Here is an 18,049-nt window from a genome sequence, read left to right as displayed (position 1 = left end):
TTAATCTTGCCTTGTTAACAGTAGTTCTAGGTGCCGACACATATTGACTGTTAAAGTTACCAAAAACGGTAACAAAAAGGGGCAGGGCTAAATGATATCACAGGAAACCTTATTTCTTAGGGGGATCTTGGGGTAGAACCGTGGGGAGTATGGGATTGGAGTTTGCATGTTTACACCTTGTACTGTATAAAAACCCTATGTCTTAACCATTAAAGTGTGTTACTCTCGACTGCACTAAACTTTGACTGGTGTTTGTATGGGAGGGAAAGAGCTTCTTCACTACAGAGCTTAATCACTGCAAATAGGGCTATTAGTCAAGTTACTGAGTAAGTTATTACTGTAACTTACTCACTACACTTGTAACATGTTATGTCATAATGTCAGTGATCATGGAACAATTCATACCTCCCCAAATTTATGGCTGTTATCAGGGACTCAGGAGGTTGATGGGGGCGTGTCACTGTTTTGTGGGTGGAGTTACGTTGGGAGGGGTGGAACCATGGATGGTTAGCGGGTGGAACTGTGGGTGTGTCTGGGTGCTCCATGGGTGGGGCTAAGGGACATTCTGCCAATAGGGACATATGACTGTCTCAGAGGGACAGTAGGTCAGAGCTCAGGGATCAGAGGGAAAGTTGGGAGGTCTGTGAACTCTGTGGATTTTTATCTCATTGTCTAAGGTACTAACTCCATATAATATTTCTATAAGACCAAGTAAGTATTTAAAGGGACACCTAATTAAAAATCTAACTTCTATGATTCACATAGAGCATATAATAAAAAAATAAAAAAATTCTAACTTACTTCCATTATCAAAATGTTTTTGTTTTATATGCACACTCTCTGAGGCTCTAATGAGTATGTGCAGTATATGAGTATATGCGTTTTGTGATTGGGTGATGGCTGTCATGATATGGGGTAGGGAAAAAGAATTAACTTTGCAATTCACAGTAAGTGTTATTGCATTGTTTTGTTTTTTTAAATTCAGTATTTGTTGACTGTTAAATTCTGCAGTAATTTATGGTCATTAAAAGAATTTGGATACCCCCCCCAATCTTTTCAGCATACATACATGTGCTCGGAATGTAGGTAGATGTTCTTCTCCTCTTCTTGCAAAATCTTTATATCCAAAACCAGAATCTTCAATATAACGTGAGACACTTGACATTGAAACAACGTCATCATCAAATGCTGTGAGAAGCAAAAAAAGTGTAAATTTTTACTGTATACTAAAAAAATAGTTAAAAAAAATAAAATATATAATAATAATGAAAATTATATATATATATATATCAGTCAGTGGGTTAGCTTTGGCTCTCTGGAATCCAGAACTTTTCAATGCTAATGGAATGAAAAACTATTCAGTATATACAGAAAATAAACCCCATTTATAACACAAATATACTACATTGACAATATTGCTATCCTTTAGAGCAGGGGTTTTTGTTAGAGTCCTCCGGTCTCCTTAACAGGCTAGATTTTAAGGATTACTTTGGGGAGAGCAGGTTAATAACCATGTTTACTAATTAGATGATTATTTTGCTCTAGTTCAGATATCCTGCAAATCTTGCCTGTTAGGGATGCCTGAAAACAGCAGTTGAAAACCCCTGATTTAGAGGATTAAAACTAATTTATTAGTAGTATCGAAATGAGAACCATAGCTCTGATTTTTATTTCTGGCTTTTTAAATGATTCTAAATATGTCTATATACAAACACTCTTCTGAGCTGCCCATGTGAGATATTTTTCACTTTTAAGAAGTATGTTGTGATTCTTCCTTATTGTATAAATAAATATGTACAATAGAGGTAACCTGGTCGCACAGTAACCCTATTTCATAGGCATTTGTGAATGATACCAACTATTCCAACTTTATATGAATAAAAAGCCACCAAGACATAGCCAAAATGAAATTTTCATGATTCACAGTGAAGAATTTAAAAAACAAACAAAACAAAAAAACAACTTTCCAATTCATTATTCTAGTCTAATTTGTTTCATTCTCTTTGTATCCTTTATTGAAAAGTAAAGCAAGGTAGGCTCATTAGATCTCAAGAGCATGCATATGTCTGTAACCCTCTATGGTAAGTTAATAGACATGTGCATTGTGTGATTAAGCTTAGAACGAAAGTCGGTTATAGCAGTTGCCATTCGGCTCTTTTTGGCCCCGGATTTTTTCGTGTGAAAGTGCAACACACAAAGATCTGTGCTAATGCAGATGTTTACATTTTGCGCTTTCACTCACAAGCAAAACTTGATGTGCACTTCCTTCAGGACTTCGTATATTGCGACCGTGCTAACACATTCGCCTTATAGGCTTCAATGGAGCGCATTATTTTTTTTAAAAAAAAAACTATCACTTTTCGCTTGCGTGCTAACCTAACATGATTTATTCATATTTCAAATTCCAATGTTTTTCACATAAAAGAAAATTTTCTTTTTAATTTAAAAATATTTACTTCTATATATAGATGATTTTTTTAATAATAAAGATATATATATAAGTAGAAAGAGTTGTGAATATTTGGCGCAGGGAGGCCCCTAAGAACAGAAACAGCCGTCTGCTGCCTGAAAGAGTTCCCTATAAACACCTGCTTTGGTACAAAACAAATACATAAACAAAAGAAATTGGTAGAACAAAAAGGCGCACTTGGCTAATACATATAATAAATACAAAGTATCTTTCAATTGCCACCTCTAATCTAGATGTAGATGATATTGGAATAACAAAATACTAGTTGGGAAATTTTGTAAAATTTAGCAATATATACGAAATTTACCTTTAAAGCAAATATTATATATTATGTTACAATCTACCTGTTCTCAGTAGGCAAACTAGCATCCACATATAGCTATATAATTTAGATGATTAAGGCATACGAATGATATATTCAGCATGGATAATACAATATTATAATAATATAATAAAATAAAGTAATATCTCTATTTGCATTACAGAAGAAAAAATAAAAAAACCAGTAAAAAAAAAAAAAAACACAAAAAAAGTTTAGGCACCCCTGACAATTTCCATGATTTTAATTTATAAATAATTGGGTGTTAGGATCAGCAATTTCATTTTGATCTATCAAATAACTGAAGAACACAGTAATATTTCAGTAGTGAAACAAGGTTTATTGGATTAACAGAAAATGTGAAATATGCATCAAAACGAAATTAGACAGGTGCATAAATTTGGGCACCCCAACAGAAATATTGCATCAATATTTAGTAGGGCCTCCTTTAGCAGAAATAACAGCCTCTAGACGCTTCCTATAGCCTGTAATGAGTGTCTGGATTCTGGATGAAGGTATTTTGGACCATTCCTCCTTGCAAAACATCTCCAGTTCAGTTAGGTTTAAAGGTTGCCGAGCATGGACAGCCCGCTTCAAATCATCTCACAGATTTACAATGATATTCAGGTCTGGGGACTGGGATGGTCATTCCAGAACATTGTACTTGTTCCTCTGCATAAATGCCAGCGTAGATTTTGAGCAGTGTTTTGGGTCATTGTCTTGTTGAAATATCCAGCCCCAGCGTAACTTCAACTTTGTGACTGATTCCTCAACATTATTCTCAAGTATCTGCTGATATTGAGTGGAATCCATGGGACCCTCAACTTTAACAAGATTCCACACAGCCCCACAGCATGATGGAACATCCACCAAATTTGACTGTGGGTAGCAAGTGTTTGTCTTGGAACGCTGTGTTCTTTTGCCACCATGCATACTGGTCCTTTTTATGACCAAATAACTCAATCTTTGTTTTATATTAGTCCACAGCACCTTCTTCCAAAATGAAGTTGACTTGTCCAAATGTGAGTTTGCATACCTCAAGCGACTCGTGGCTTCTGCAGCATCACTCTCCCATACAGATTCTCCTTGTGTAAAGTGCTCTGAATTGTTGACGATGCACAGTGACACCATCTGCAGCAAGATGATGTTGTAGGTCTTTAAAGGTGGTCTATGGGCTGTTTTTGACCGTTCTCACCATCCTTTGCCTCTCCGATATTTTACTTGGCCTGCCACATCTCGGCCTTAACAAGAACTGTGCCTGTGGTCTTCTATTTCCTCACTATGTTCCTCACAGTGGACACTAACAGCTTAAATCTCTGCAATAGCTCTTTGTAGCCTTCCCCTAAACCATAATCTTGAACAATCTTTGTTTTCGGGTCATTTGAGAGTTGTTTTGAGGCCCTCATGTTGCCACTCTTCAGAGGAGAGTCAAAGAGAACAACAACTTGCAATTGGCCACCTTAAATACCTTTTCTCATGATTGGATGCACCTATCTATGAAGTTCAAGGTTTAATAGGCTCACCAAACCAATTGTGTGTTCTAGTTAATCAGTGCAAGGTAGTTACAGGTGTTCAAATCAACAAAATAACAAGGGTGCCCAAATTTATGCACCGGTCTAATTTTATTTTGATGCATATTGCACATTTTCTGTTAATCCAATAAACCTCATTTCACTACTAAAATATTACTGTGTCCTTCAGTTATTTGATAGATCAAAACGAAATTGCTGATCCAAACACCCAATTATTTATAAATAAAAATCATGGAAATTGTCAGGGGTGCCTAAACTTTTGCATACGACTATATATATATATATATATATATATATATATATATATATATATATATATATATATGTGTGTGTGTGTATATATATGTAGGTGTTTATATGTATGTATATATATTTACATTATACATTTACATATATAAATACAGACACACACATATTTAGACATATATGTATACAATATAAAAGCCCTTTGCATTCTAATACCTTGTCATATACTATATACCTTTTAATCCCAATAAAGAAATGTATTCATATTTATTTGAATAATTTTTATTTGTAAGTATATATGAGTGTAATAGTTTATTTTAGTATATTTATGTTGTGTTTGGTGCACATATTTTTTACCCTTAGCCTTTATGCGAGGTCTTCAGTCAAGCTATCCTGATGAGCGCAAATTTACGCCTAGATTTAGAGTTTTGCATTAGAAGGGGTGCGTTAGCTACGCGTGTCTTTTTTCCCCCGCACCTTTTAAATAACGCTGGTATTTAGAGTTCTCTGAAGGGCTGCGTTAGGCTCCAAAAAGGGAGCGGAGAGCATGATTTACCGCCACTGCAACTCTAAATACCAGCGTTGCTTACGGACGCGGCCAGCTTCAAAAACATGCTTGTGCACGATATCCCCATAGGAAACAATGGGGCAGTTTGAGCTGAAAAAAAAACTAACACCTGCAAAAAAGAAGCGTTCAGCTCCTAACGCAGCCCCATTGTTTCCTATGGGGAAACACTTCCTAAGTCTGCACCTAACACCCTAACATGTACCCCGAGTCTAAACACCCCTAACCTTACACTTATTAACCTCTAATCTGCCGCCCCCGCTATCGCTGACCCCTGCATTTTATTATTAACCCCTAATCTGCCGCTCCGTACACCGCCGCAACCTACATTATCCCTATGTACCCCTAATCTGCTGCCCCTAACATCGCCGACCCCTATATTATATTTATACCCCCTAATCTGCCCCCCCCCCAACGTCGCCACTACCTACCTACACTTCTTAACCCCTAATCTGCCGACCGGACCTCGCCGCCACTATAATAAATGTATTAACCCCTAAACCGCCTCACTCCCGCCTCAAAAACCCTATAATAAATAGTATTAACCCCTAATCTGCCCTCCCTAACATCGCCGGCACCTAACTTCAAGTATTAACCCCTAATCTGCCGACAGGACCTCGCCGCTACTATAATAAATGTATTAACCCCTAAAGCTAAGTCTAACCCTAACACTAACACTCCCCTAAGTTAAATATAAATTTTATCTAACGAAAAAAATTAACTCTTATTAAATAAATTAATCCTATTTAAAGCTAAATACTTACCTGTAAAATAAACCCTAATATAGCTACAATATAACAAATAATTATATTGTAGCTATTTTAGGATTTATATTTATTTTACAGGCAACTTTGTATTTATTTTAACTAGGTACGATAGCTATTAAATAGTTATGAACTATTTAATAGCTACCTAGTTAAAATAATTACAAAATTACCTGTAAAATAAATCCTAACCTAAGTTACAATTAAACCTAACACTACACTATCAATAAATTAATTAACTAAACTATCTACAATTATCTACAATTAAATCAACTAAACTAAATTACAAAAAAAACAAACACTAAATAACAAAAATAAAAAAAGATTACAAGAATTTTAAACTAATTACACCTACTCTAAGCCCCCTAAAAAAATAACAAACCCCCCCAAAATAAAAAAATGCCCTACCCTATTCTAAAATAAAAAGTTAACAGCTCTTTTACCTTACCAGCCCTTAAAAGGACCTTTCACGGGGCATGCCCCAAAGAAAACAGCTCTTTTGCATTTAAATAAACATACAATACCCCCCCCCCCAACATTACAACCCACCACCCACATACCCCTAATCTAACCCAAACACCCCTTAAATAACCTAACACTAAGCCCCTGAAGATCTCCCTACCTTATTTTTACCATGCCGGGTATCACCGATCCGTCTAGAAGAGCGTCCGAAGTCTTCATCCTATCCGGCAAGAAGAGGTTCAGAAGAGGGTCCGAAGTCTTCATCCTATCCGGCAAGAAGAGGACATCCGGACCGGTAGACATGTTCATCCAGGCGGTGTCTTCTATCTTCATCCATCCGGCGCGGAGCGGGACCATCTTGAAGCAGCCGACGCGGATCCATCCTCTTCTTCCGGCGACTCCCGACGAATGAAGGTTCCTTTAAGTGACGTCATCCAAGATGGCGTCCCTCAAATTCCGATTGGCTGATAGGATTCTATCAGCCAATCGGAATTAAGGTAGGAAAAATCTGATTGGCTGATTGAATCAGCAAATCAGATTCAAGTTCAATCCGATTGGCTGATCCAATCAGCCAATCAGATTGAGCTCGCATATTGACCCCCTAACGCTGGTTTGGACGGCTAACGCAGAACTCTAAATCTAGGCGTTAGTTTGTGCAAATAACAGCACTCCACTTCTAGCCCAATATTTTTTCACAACTGAGCAGTCATTTTACTCCTTGGCTGCCAGTAACATACAAAACAATAATTGTGCCACTTTGGTTGCCAGTAACACACATAAACAGAAGTGATGTCCCTCCTTTACTGCCCCTCACTTATTTATGTTCCATATTTGTAATACATTGATGCATAGGAGGCCTTTTACATTTAGCTCACACTCAGGGACTTAAAAATACTGGACATTTAAGTGTCCAGTATTTTTGTAAAGATTTTACTGGACAGCCTACTAAAATACTGGATTGTCTGGTTGAATACTGGACACCTGGTAACCTTAGAACAAGTATTTAAAAGTGTGCAATTTTTTATCTAAAAAAAAATGACCCCCAAATGTGATTACAGCTTGTGCTACCAGCTGCTCCCCTGTTTTGTTTTTTTTTTTAGCAACCGCGGCTGCTGGCGCCAATACTTTCTCAGAAGTGCGCTCATGCTTTACTGTCACAAGTCTTGGTACTGTGCTGCGATTCAATGTTTACAGTTTTAAAGGCTTTTACATATTCTTTTTAAATGAAGTGCTTAATTGTGGATATATACTATGCAAATATAAAAAAAATACTTTAAAGGCCTTTTTCAATCCTAGCAGGGCTTGGGAAGCATAGGCACCCTTTAAAGTGAAACTGTTCACAATAATCTGTGGGCAGACAGTCTTGTGCATGTAGTAACTAAGCATTTTCTGACAATAAGTTACTGAGCAAATAAAGTTTCTTTATCTATTAAGAGAGTTTTATTCCTGAAAAGCCAGGTGGCCCCATTGTGTAACTATCTTGCATGGAGTTAATAACTGTACAGATGACTGCATCTGACCTCAATGGTAATTCTCAGACATCTACACAAAAGCTTTATTTAAAAAAAAAAAAGCCATATGGCTTTCACTAGTTAGTAAAATCAGTGCTTAATATAACAATCACGAGGGATGGTTCATGTATTAGCTGCTTCATTAACCAATCAAAACACAGTTTTGCAAATGGATGCAACATACACATTGAAAACTACGCTCATCTAGTGAAGGTTTTTGTTTTAAGCAAAGAGATATCTATTTTCAGTCTTTTTGTAGATTTTTTTTTGGGTGAGTACTGTAGAGAAATTCTCTACACTACAGTGGGGCTGGTAAAAAGGTCCTTTTGATATTACTATTAATTTAGAAGCAAGAGTTAGAGAATTGTTGTATAAGCAATTAGCACATCTAGGCAAGAATCTACTACTGCTTTTCCCCAGAAGTATTCTGTATACATTTTTACCAATGCACCACAGAACTCTGGGTAACATATGCAAATTAGATATATAATATCTCATGTTTTTTGCCTCCAGTACTGTATTTAACCACAGCTATCTCCTTACAGGGTAGGTGCAGCCAAAACAAAACTACTTCTGGACAGCTGTTAATAAGTTTAAATTTCTAAGTGAAGCTTATTTCCAGGGCAAAAGCTATATACATTAAATTTATGGTGCAAATAATAGCGTGAGATTAAAATCCTCTATGTAGAACAAATACAACCTATAATTATAATTTAAATACAAAACAAAAAGAAAAAGTCTAGAGTTAAATATACCACCAGAAATAAAGACAGGGATTTCAGCATTCATTTTTATAATGAAGTCCAATAAACCATAGCAATTTTTATTAAATTATCTTACTACACTGCAAACCTAACCTCCATCAACCTGTAATAATATATAGCTAAATCATTAAAAAACGAATCAAAATGTCATATGAATACAGAGCAAGGCCAGCTCATCAAATGTTTATACATTTAAAACATGAATACCAATATTCCATGCAACTAGTGTAGATGCTAATAGTCAGGCAACTCTCATACCAGAGGGTAACTGCATTTTTTTTTTTAGAAATCTGTTACCAGTGTCTGTGTTTAGGATCTATGCCTGCTGTTAAAAGCTAATAACGTTGCTCCAGTATACTTTAAATTACACTTAAAGTGGTTCAAAGGACATAAAATGCACTTGCGTAATAACAAGAAGTATACAAAAGTCTATTTAACGTTACAGCATGTAAAGATCATACATTCTGAGCAATCTGTCATCACACAATGTCTTACAGTAGAGGTCATTTATGTCCACATCAGTTTCTTAAAGGGTAGTCAAATATTCACAGACCGTAATAAACTGCAACGCTGTTCTACATGAGATAGTATGCAAAAGTACCTTGTCACCATATCAAGGGAGCTATAAACAACTCCGTACTCCAGGTGCGAGAAAATTATGGTATAGGCTACCTGCTGTTGCCATCTGGTGCAGGTAAAATACTGCTTGTTGTCAAGTGGTCAAACCTCTCCTCCGGCAAAACAATCCCCATCATATCGCATGACCAACAGTTCAGTGATGTCAGACGCCGACGCACGCCCCCCTTGTGACCAACCACCTGAGACCCTTATAACTTTTTTGTGCAAATTTTCATTTGAATAATTTTTATTACATTGTGTTATTATTAGTATGACTGTACTTTGTAATGTATTTTTGTTTTGCAAAACAGTTAACTAGAGCTCTAAGGATGCAGCAATCATTCTAGTGAAAATCGCGATTGTGCTTCAGCGATCACGTTTACTTAGTTTCAACTTGTAATACGAGTGAAAAACCTGAAGCGCTAACACCCGCAATAAACCCCTTTCTGCTTGTGCGTAACTGTTAACGTGCCACTCGTAATCTGGCTTTTAATGGTTATGGTTTCAAGAAACAAAACCAACTATTTAAATAAAGAAATACATTTCTAATACATGTTATACTCTGCAACTGGTATAATAAGTAATTGGAAACACATTAAGGGAAAAATTATTTTACAGTGCACTGTCCCTTTAAGTGGGGTCCGTATAACTGCATACTGGTCTCACTACCTTATTAACTTCAAATCAATAAATGGTAATATTTTCCTTTTCTGGCCTTGTTTGTATCACTCCACCCTTATTTAATTCCTCTGTGTTCAATACTGTAATGTTTGTTATTCAGATAATTATTACAAAATATTTCCTGCTGAGTTTCCTTTTTCTCCTATACTCATGCTGTCATTGTTGGTGGGTATATAGTCTTACATCTATTTGTGATAGATAGAAACTCCCAGATGTCTCCATGATACTTGCTCTTCATATACCACTTCCTGACAGCTAAGTTTCTCTTTCTAACTATATGGAGCGGAGTTAGACAGTGTGAGCTACAGTTCTGCTACACATTTGCTGCACTGATGTCATAAGGACTCTGATTAAGCTTTTGATTATTTTGAATATGAATATAGATCTCCAAATGAGTGAAAGACCTAGTCTTACAGGTTGGAAGAGCTGTAAGAGAGATACCTGCCAATTATTTAAGAGGCTCAGTTAAAATTACACTAAACCCACATTTTTGCTTTTATGATCCAGATAGAGAATGCAATTTTAAGCAACTTTCTAATTTACTCCTATTATCAATTTTTCTTCGTATTCTTGCTATCTTCATTTACAAAGCAGGAATTTAAAGTTTAGAAATTGGCCCATTTTTGGTTCAGAACCTGGGTTAAGCTAAATGTAGGTAAAAAAAGGCGCTGGACTTAATAACAACTAAGCCTCACTATAAGCTATCCTCTTCCTGGATAGGGATGATCAGATAAAATGTATGTTTTATAAGTGGGGCACTACGAATAGCACTAGTGTTAAAGTCAATGGTTTAAATTTAATATGACATTGAATGGCGTGATAAAAAGTAGAAGATGGTCTTGTGTTGACTAATCAAAGACAACATATTATGAAATATTATATCAGAGAACAGGTTGCATCTGCAACAAATATATAAAAATGTCCAAATTTGGATCAATTAAATGTAGTTATAGAGAACATGCATACACACAAAAATCAGATCACATCAAAATGGGGTTGTAACACAGAAAAAAATATATTTTTCTTGATTACAGCTGTATTTGAAACAATCAAAAATTAATAAATTGAAAAGTTAAAAATGGAAAAAATCCTTTAAATCTTAAAAACAGTGTCCATTATTGACAGTGCCCTATTAGAGTATCAATATGCTAAACGGCTAACATACAATGTCCATCCAGGTATGAATATATGCCTTAGTGCGTTGCTGCCTGTGGACTGGAAACAATTTTAATATTCGGCCACACAGACCAAAAATTGTGTTTTGCATCCGCTTTATGAAATTGATGTAGTCTAGATCATTGCTTACAAAGTTACAAAATAATTCTTCACTAGCTAGTTTTATAGAGGTTTCCAATGTGTCTTATTTAATTTTCTGTTGCATACTTTGTTACTTGTATGCTGTTAGCTTATTTTGAAAGTATCGCAGTCAGTACATTGTTATAGATCAATATTCCAAAAGTGCTTTTAATTAAATGTTATTTTCAACTTTTTTAGTGATCTCAATGAGCGTCTTAGTACTCAGAGGTGAGTGTAAAGCAAGACACCTGCTATGCAGGTTGTTTTACTGACCTCCGTAACTTCTATATCCCCAGCGTCTTGTGCAGTTATTGCATCGGATGAGTTTCCCGCTGCATCAGATGGATATTCGCTGGTTTGTAGATGAAGAGGTGTGAGACGACTTGCCGTACAGATATTAATATCTAAGGAATGCATAGGCTCAAACGGAGCATACTGCAAAACTTTAAGAAGAAGGTTAAGGCCAAGGAGGAGAAACCGACAAACACAGGCCTGATTTTGATCAGTGCCTGACAAAAAGATTGCACGTCTGGCACATCCGCCAGATGCTTATGTAGCAAAATAGACAAGGCAGAGATCTGACCCTTCAAAGTACTCACTGCCAAACCTTTCTCCTGACCTTCCTGGAGAAAAGACAAAATCCTAGGAATCCTGACTCTACTCCAAGAGTAGCCCTTGGATTCACACCAGTAAACATATTTACGCCATATCTTATGGTAAATCTTCCTAGTAGCAAGCTTTGCGAGCCTGAATCATGGTCTCAATGACTGACTCAGAAAACCCACGCTAAGTGTTCAATCTCCAAGCAGTCTGCTACCCTGAAATTCCAAGGGACCGCCAGCGCATCTATCAGAACGGCCTGCGGATCCCTTGACCTCGAACCGTACCTAGGAAGCTTGGCGTTCTGCTGAGACTCCATCAGATCCAGCTCTGGCACCCCCCATTTGAGGGTCAAGCTCGAGAATACCTCCGGATGGAGCTCCCACTCCCCAGGATGAAAAGTCTGTCTGCTCAGAAAATCCGCTTTCCAGTTGTCCACTCCTGAAATGTGAATGGCAGATAGAGAACAGTTGTGAGCTTCCGCCCACTGAATAATCTGAACCACTTCTTTCATGGATAAAGGACTCTGAGTTCCCCCCTGGTGGTCGATGTAAGTCACTGAGGTTAAATTGTCTGACTGGAACATGATAAACCGTGCTAAAGCTAACTGAGGCCAAGTCATCAGAGCATTGAAAATCTCCCTCAACTCCAAAATGTTTATGGAGAGAGCCGACTCCTCCTGAGTCCAGAGTCCCGGTGCCTTTAACGAGTCCCAGACTGCTCCCCAGCCCAGCAAGCTGGCATCTATAGTCACAATCACCCAGGAAGGTCTCCGAAAACACTTTCCCTGAGACAGATTTTCCTGAGACAGCCACCACAGGAGACAGTCTCTTGTTGGCTGATCCAGATCTATCCTCTGAGACAGATCCCCATAGTTGCTGTTCCATTGTCTGAGCATGCATAACTGCAGAGCTCTCAAATGGAAACAAGCAAAGGGAATGATGTCTATGGAAGCAACCATCAGACCAATTACCTCCATACATTAAGCCACGGATGGCCGAACAGTAGACTGTAGAGAGAGGCAAGCAGAAAGAATCTTGGCTTTTCTGATCTCAAGATCTCTGTATAAGAGTTTGCTTGTTAAAAAGATGGCTCCTGAACCAAAATGTCATCTAGATAGGGCACCACTGCAATTCCCCGAGATCTGATCACTGCCAAAAGAGCCCCCAGAACCTTTGAGAAAATTCTGGGACCTGTGGCAAGGCCAAAAAGAAGAGCCACAAACTGAAATTGTTTGTCCAGAAAGGCAAATCTCAGAAATTTGTGATCCCAGTGAATGGGAACATGAAGGTATGCATCTTTTAAGTCTATGGTTGTCATGAACTGACCCTCTAGGACCAAGGGAAGAATGAAATGTATAGTTTCCATCTTGAAGGATGATACTCTGAGAAACTTGTTTAGACACTTTAAATCCAAAATTGGTTGGAAAGTTCCCTCTTTTGTGGGAACCACGAACAGATTGGAGTAGAATCCTAGACCCTGTTTCTGAACCGGAACAGGAACTATCACTCCCAGGTCGGAAAGGTCCTGAACACATTTCAAGAACGCCTCTCCTTATATCTGGTCTGCAGATAATCTTGAGAGGTGGAACCTGCCTCTGGGAGGAAAAGCTTTGAACTCCAATTTGTAACCCTGGGATACTATGTCCACGGCCAAAGGATCTGGAACATCCCGTATCCATCCTAGAGAGAACTGAGAAAGCCTGCCCCCCATTTGATCCGAACCCGGATCGAGGGCAGACCCTTCATGCTGATTTGGAATCAGCTGTGGGTTTCTTTGAATGCTTCCCCATATCCCAAGACTGACTGTGTTTCCAAGAAGGCTTGGGCTGTTCCTGTTTGGAAGATGAAGAGCAAGGCTTACCTCTGAAGTTACGAAAATAACGAAAATTACTCTGACGTCCTTTGGGTCTATTTTTCTTATCTTGCAGCAGAAAAGATCCTTTACCACCCGTGATATTGAAAATATTTTCTGCCAGACCAGGTCCAAACAAGGTCTTATACTTATAAGGAATTGCCAAAAGCTTTGACTTAGATGAAACATCCTCTGAACAAGATTTTAACCATAAAGCCCTACACGCTAGAACCGCAAAACCAGATATTTTGGCTCCCAACTTAATTACCTGTAATGAAGCGTCAGTAATAAAGGAATTTGCTTACTTAAAAACCTTAATCCTATCTTGGATCTCCTCCAAAGAAGTCTCTGTTTGAAGAGACTCAGACAATGCATCAAACTAATAGGCCGCCGCACTAGTCACAGTAGCAATACACACTGCAAGTTGGAGACCCTGATGAACATACATCTTTTTCAAAAAAGCCTCCAGCTTTTTGTCCATTGTATCTTTAAAAGAACAGCTATCCTCTAAAGAAATAGTAGTTCTCTTAGCCTGAATAGAAAATTGTCCCTTTTACTTTGGGCACCTTCTGCCACTGGAAACATCTTAAATACCGGTGACAGAGACAAAGGGATCCCAGGTCTATTCCATTCCCATGCAATAATCTCTGTAGCACGGTTTGGCACAGGAAACACCTCCACAGAGGAAGGAACATCAAAGTATCTATTAAGTTTACTAGACTTCTTAGGGTTGACAACAATAGGGTTATCTGAGTCGTCCAGAGTAGCCAAAACCTCCTTTAACAAAGCACGGAGGTGTTCAAGCTTAAATCTGAAAGATACCACTTCTACATCAGAAGAAGGATTTACACTGTCTGAATCTGAAATTTCACCCTCAGATGCTACCGACGTATCTTCTTCTTCAGATTTATGAGAAAGACAAACCTGATTAGTCGGAACTGAATCAGAAACCTTACTATATGAATCTCTAAATTTCCTCTTGTGTATCCCTGTAGCATGGGAATGGCAGCTAATGCCTCAGATACCACAGAAGATACCTGGGCAGCAATCTCTGCCTGCAAATAAACTCCTACAGGAAATTGAGAGGAACTGCAGGGCACTGCCTGTGACACCAATAAGGCTTGGGACGTTTGAATAGAAAGCTGTGGCGTTGCCTGAACAGCATCATCCTGAGAGAAAAGTGTCTCTGAATCAAACATCTTATCTTTATACATTAATGTGCTCTCAATACATGAAGAACAAAAAGGCGAAGGGGGTTCCACTTGGTTATCTAAACAAAATTGTATGCAACTGAAAGCATAGAGAATCTTGTTCCATTCTTGAAAAATAAACTGTACCTTTAAGATACAATCGAAAAACAAACAAAGTCCTCTAACAGGAGTATACATAAATATTTAAAAAGAAAAACAATTCCTGAGAAATAAACTAAATCATTGACAAACCAAGTAAATGAAAGCCCCTCTAGCGTGTTTTATCTTAAACAGTGTTTTTAACTAAAAATAAGAAAAACGAAGAACCTCTACACCTCAGCTGCCTTTTTTAGCTGAGGCGCCTACCTGCTCCCTCTGCCCACCAGGATAAATAACCAGAGTAACTGACAACCAGCAACTGTCGCCTCAGAAGGGATCCTCCCCCAATTAAAGGCATAGGCGATCCCGGTAGCCGTTAAAAACAAAAACTGCAATCAGCAGCTCTATACTAATAAAAAAATAGTTGTTCCCCACACAGTCAAAATAAAAAACTGAGCCTCCAATCACTCTGTCACGGCCATGGTGCCTGCTTACTGCCAATAAACAGAGTATGAACAGGACAAAGCCCCGAATTAGTGCAGTATGATCTGCTTCAATGCCAGCATTCAGTCTTGTAATATATATAGAAACAGACAAAAAAAGGCACTTACTCGCACCTGTAGCTGTCTGGCAGGAGGACAGCTCACTCAGCATGAAAGGAAGCCACTCCTCACAGAGGACTGTGGAGAAAAGAAAGGACAGAGTAAACCTCTTCTGGCTTTCTGTACTAGGACAGCAACACATTAGGAAAACACAGTGAGGCCACCCCAAAAGTTCCTAACTGCTTTAAAGCCACCGCTGCCCTACTGAAGAGACTAATGTGGAGTACGGCTATACCCAATCTTGAAAAGAAAGATCATTATAAATCTACTCTGGCTTTCAAAATAATAAAATCTTGATTGAAGTGAATAAATCCAATTTTCTTCAGATACCAAAACTTCACCTCCTCCTTGCACCAAAGGCAAAGAGAATGACTGGGGATTGTGGGAAGGGAAGTGACATTTAACAGCTTTGCTGGGGTGCTCTTTGCCTCCTCCTGCTGGCCAGGAGTGATATTCTCAACAGTAATTATTGATTCCATGGACTCACCATATCTTAGTAAAGAAATATATTTAAAAATATGTCAATGCAATATACGGCATAAAAAATATATGGCCTAAAAATATCATAAAAAATGTATCATAAAATATATGTTTATATATCTATGAATAGTGTTTGGAAGGTTTATCCGAAATAGACTTGAAGTCTCTTGTCAAACCATAAATCCCAACTGCTTACAGTTTCCTGAATTAGTTTTTATCTGGGCAATTGCAGGGACTACAAGAGATGCTGTTGATGTATACACTTATGGAGTAGTTCAAAGTCTCGGATTAAAGGACACGAAGAATCAGGGAAAGGTGCTTTACAATACCATATCTTCAAGCTGCTTCATAAGCTTTGGTCACCGTGCTCCCTTGTAAGCAGCGTTTGTTTGTTCCGCTTTTTCCTCGTTGAATCACGTGACCATGGGGTGGCTAATCCTCTCACAGCCTCCCCTACGTCACTCAGGATTCACAGGCTTCTCTCGAACGATACACAGTATTTAGACATAGATGATGTTTGGTGAGTACTCACATAATGTTGTCTCAGTTTTTATAGTGTGTATCTTCTTGTGCTCCGGCACTCAAATTCCTCTTTTACAGATGCTTGTCAATCACAGACACAGCCTTTTGAATACGGATAAAGCTCCTGGCTTCCTCTACGCGTTTTGGCTATAAAGCCTTTATCAAGATGCCATTTCTGATCCGGGTTACTCCTTAAATAGCATTTGCAGGGTCCAACTCTCTATCTTGAGATTTTTTAACCCCTTCTAGGATCCCTGTCTTTCGTTCCCCAAATAATTTTAGTGACACCTTTATATAAGTTGAGTCCATCATTTAGATAAATATATATGAACAATAGGTAAAAACTATCGGCTAGATTACGAGTTGTGCGTTAAGGTAAAAAAGCAGTGTTATTACGAGTCTTGAAGGTTTAGGGTCACCGCACACTTCTTTGGCCTTATCGCAAAAAGAATTACGAAAATTTCGTAAAGTCTTTTTTCTATGGGAGCGCCGGTATTACAAGTCTGTCCTGGGAGGCCAAAAAGTGAGCGGTACACCCTACCCTGTCAAGAGTCCTAACGCATTTAAAAGTCAGTAGTTAAGAGTTTTATGGTACAACGCCGTAACATAAAACTCATAACTAAAGTGCAAAAAAGTACACTAACACCCATAAACTACCTATTAACCCCTAAACCGAGGCCCTCCCGCATCGCAAACACTAAAATTACCCTAATCTGCCATCTCCATAACGCTGCAACCTACCTACACTATTAACCCCTAATTTGCCGCCCCAACGTCGCCGCCACTATAATAAACATATTAACCCCTAAACCGCCGCACTTCTGCCTCGCAAACATTAGTTAAATATTATTAACCCCTAATCTGCCATCCCTAACATCGCCACCACCTACCTACACTTATTAACCCCTAATCTGCCGCCCCCAACATCCCTGCCACTATACTAAATTTATTAACCCCTAAACCTAAGTCTAACCCTAACCCTAACACCCCCTAACTTAAATATAATTACAATAAATCTAAATAAAATTCCTATCATTACCTAAATTATTCCTATTTAAAATTAAATACTTACCTATAAAATAAACCCTAAGCTAGCTACAATATAACTAATAGTTACATTGTAGCTAGCTTAGGGTTTATTTTTATTTTACAGGGAAGTTTGTATTTAATTTAACTAGGTACAATAGTTGTTAAATAGTTATTAACTATTTACTAACTACCTAGCTAAAATAAATACAAAAGTACCTGTAAAATAAAACCTAACCCAAGTTACAATAACACCTAACACTACACTATAATTAAATAAATTAACTAAATTAAAAACAATTAAATAAATTAAATTAGCTAAAGTACAAAAAAACCCCACTAAATTACAGAAAATAATAAACAAATTACAGATACTTAAACTAATTACACCTAATCTAATAGTCCTATCAAAATAAAAAAAGCCCCCCAAAATAAAAAAAAACCTAGC

At 37.8% G+C, this 18,049-nt stretch overlaps 1 protein-coding gene across 2 annotated transcripts in view; it reads right to left on the bottom strand.

Moving 5' to 3' along the window:
* The window catches only part of SESN3 (sestrin 3), a 243,646-nt gene that overhangs the window by 39,636 nt on the left and 185,961 nt on the right, over positions 1-18,049 (bottom strand). For both annotated transcript variants that reach the window (XM_053708601.1, XM_053708602.1), the window contains one exon: positions 1,070-1,188. In XM_053708601.1, the coding sequence (XP_053564576.1) occupies positions 1,070-1,188 (119 nt within the window). The remainder of the gene's footprint in view (positions 1-1,069; positions 1,189-18,049) is intronic.

The sequence above is a fragment of the Bombina bombina genome, chromosome 3, assembly GCF_027579735.1.
Source record: "Bombina bombina isolate aBomBom1 chromosome 3, aBomBom1.pri, whole genome shotgun sequence".
Taxonomy (NCBI): domain Eukaryota; kingdom Metazoa; phylum Chordata; class Amphibia; order Anura; family Bombinatoridae; genus Bombina; species Bombina bombina.
This window is presented reverse-complemented; position numbering and strand designations above follow the sequence as displayed.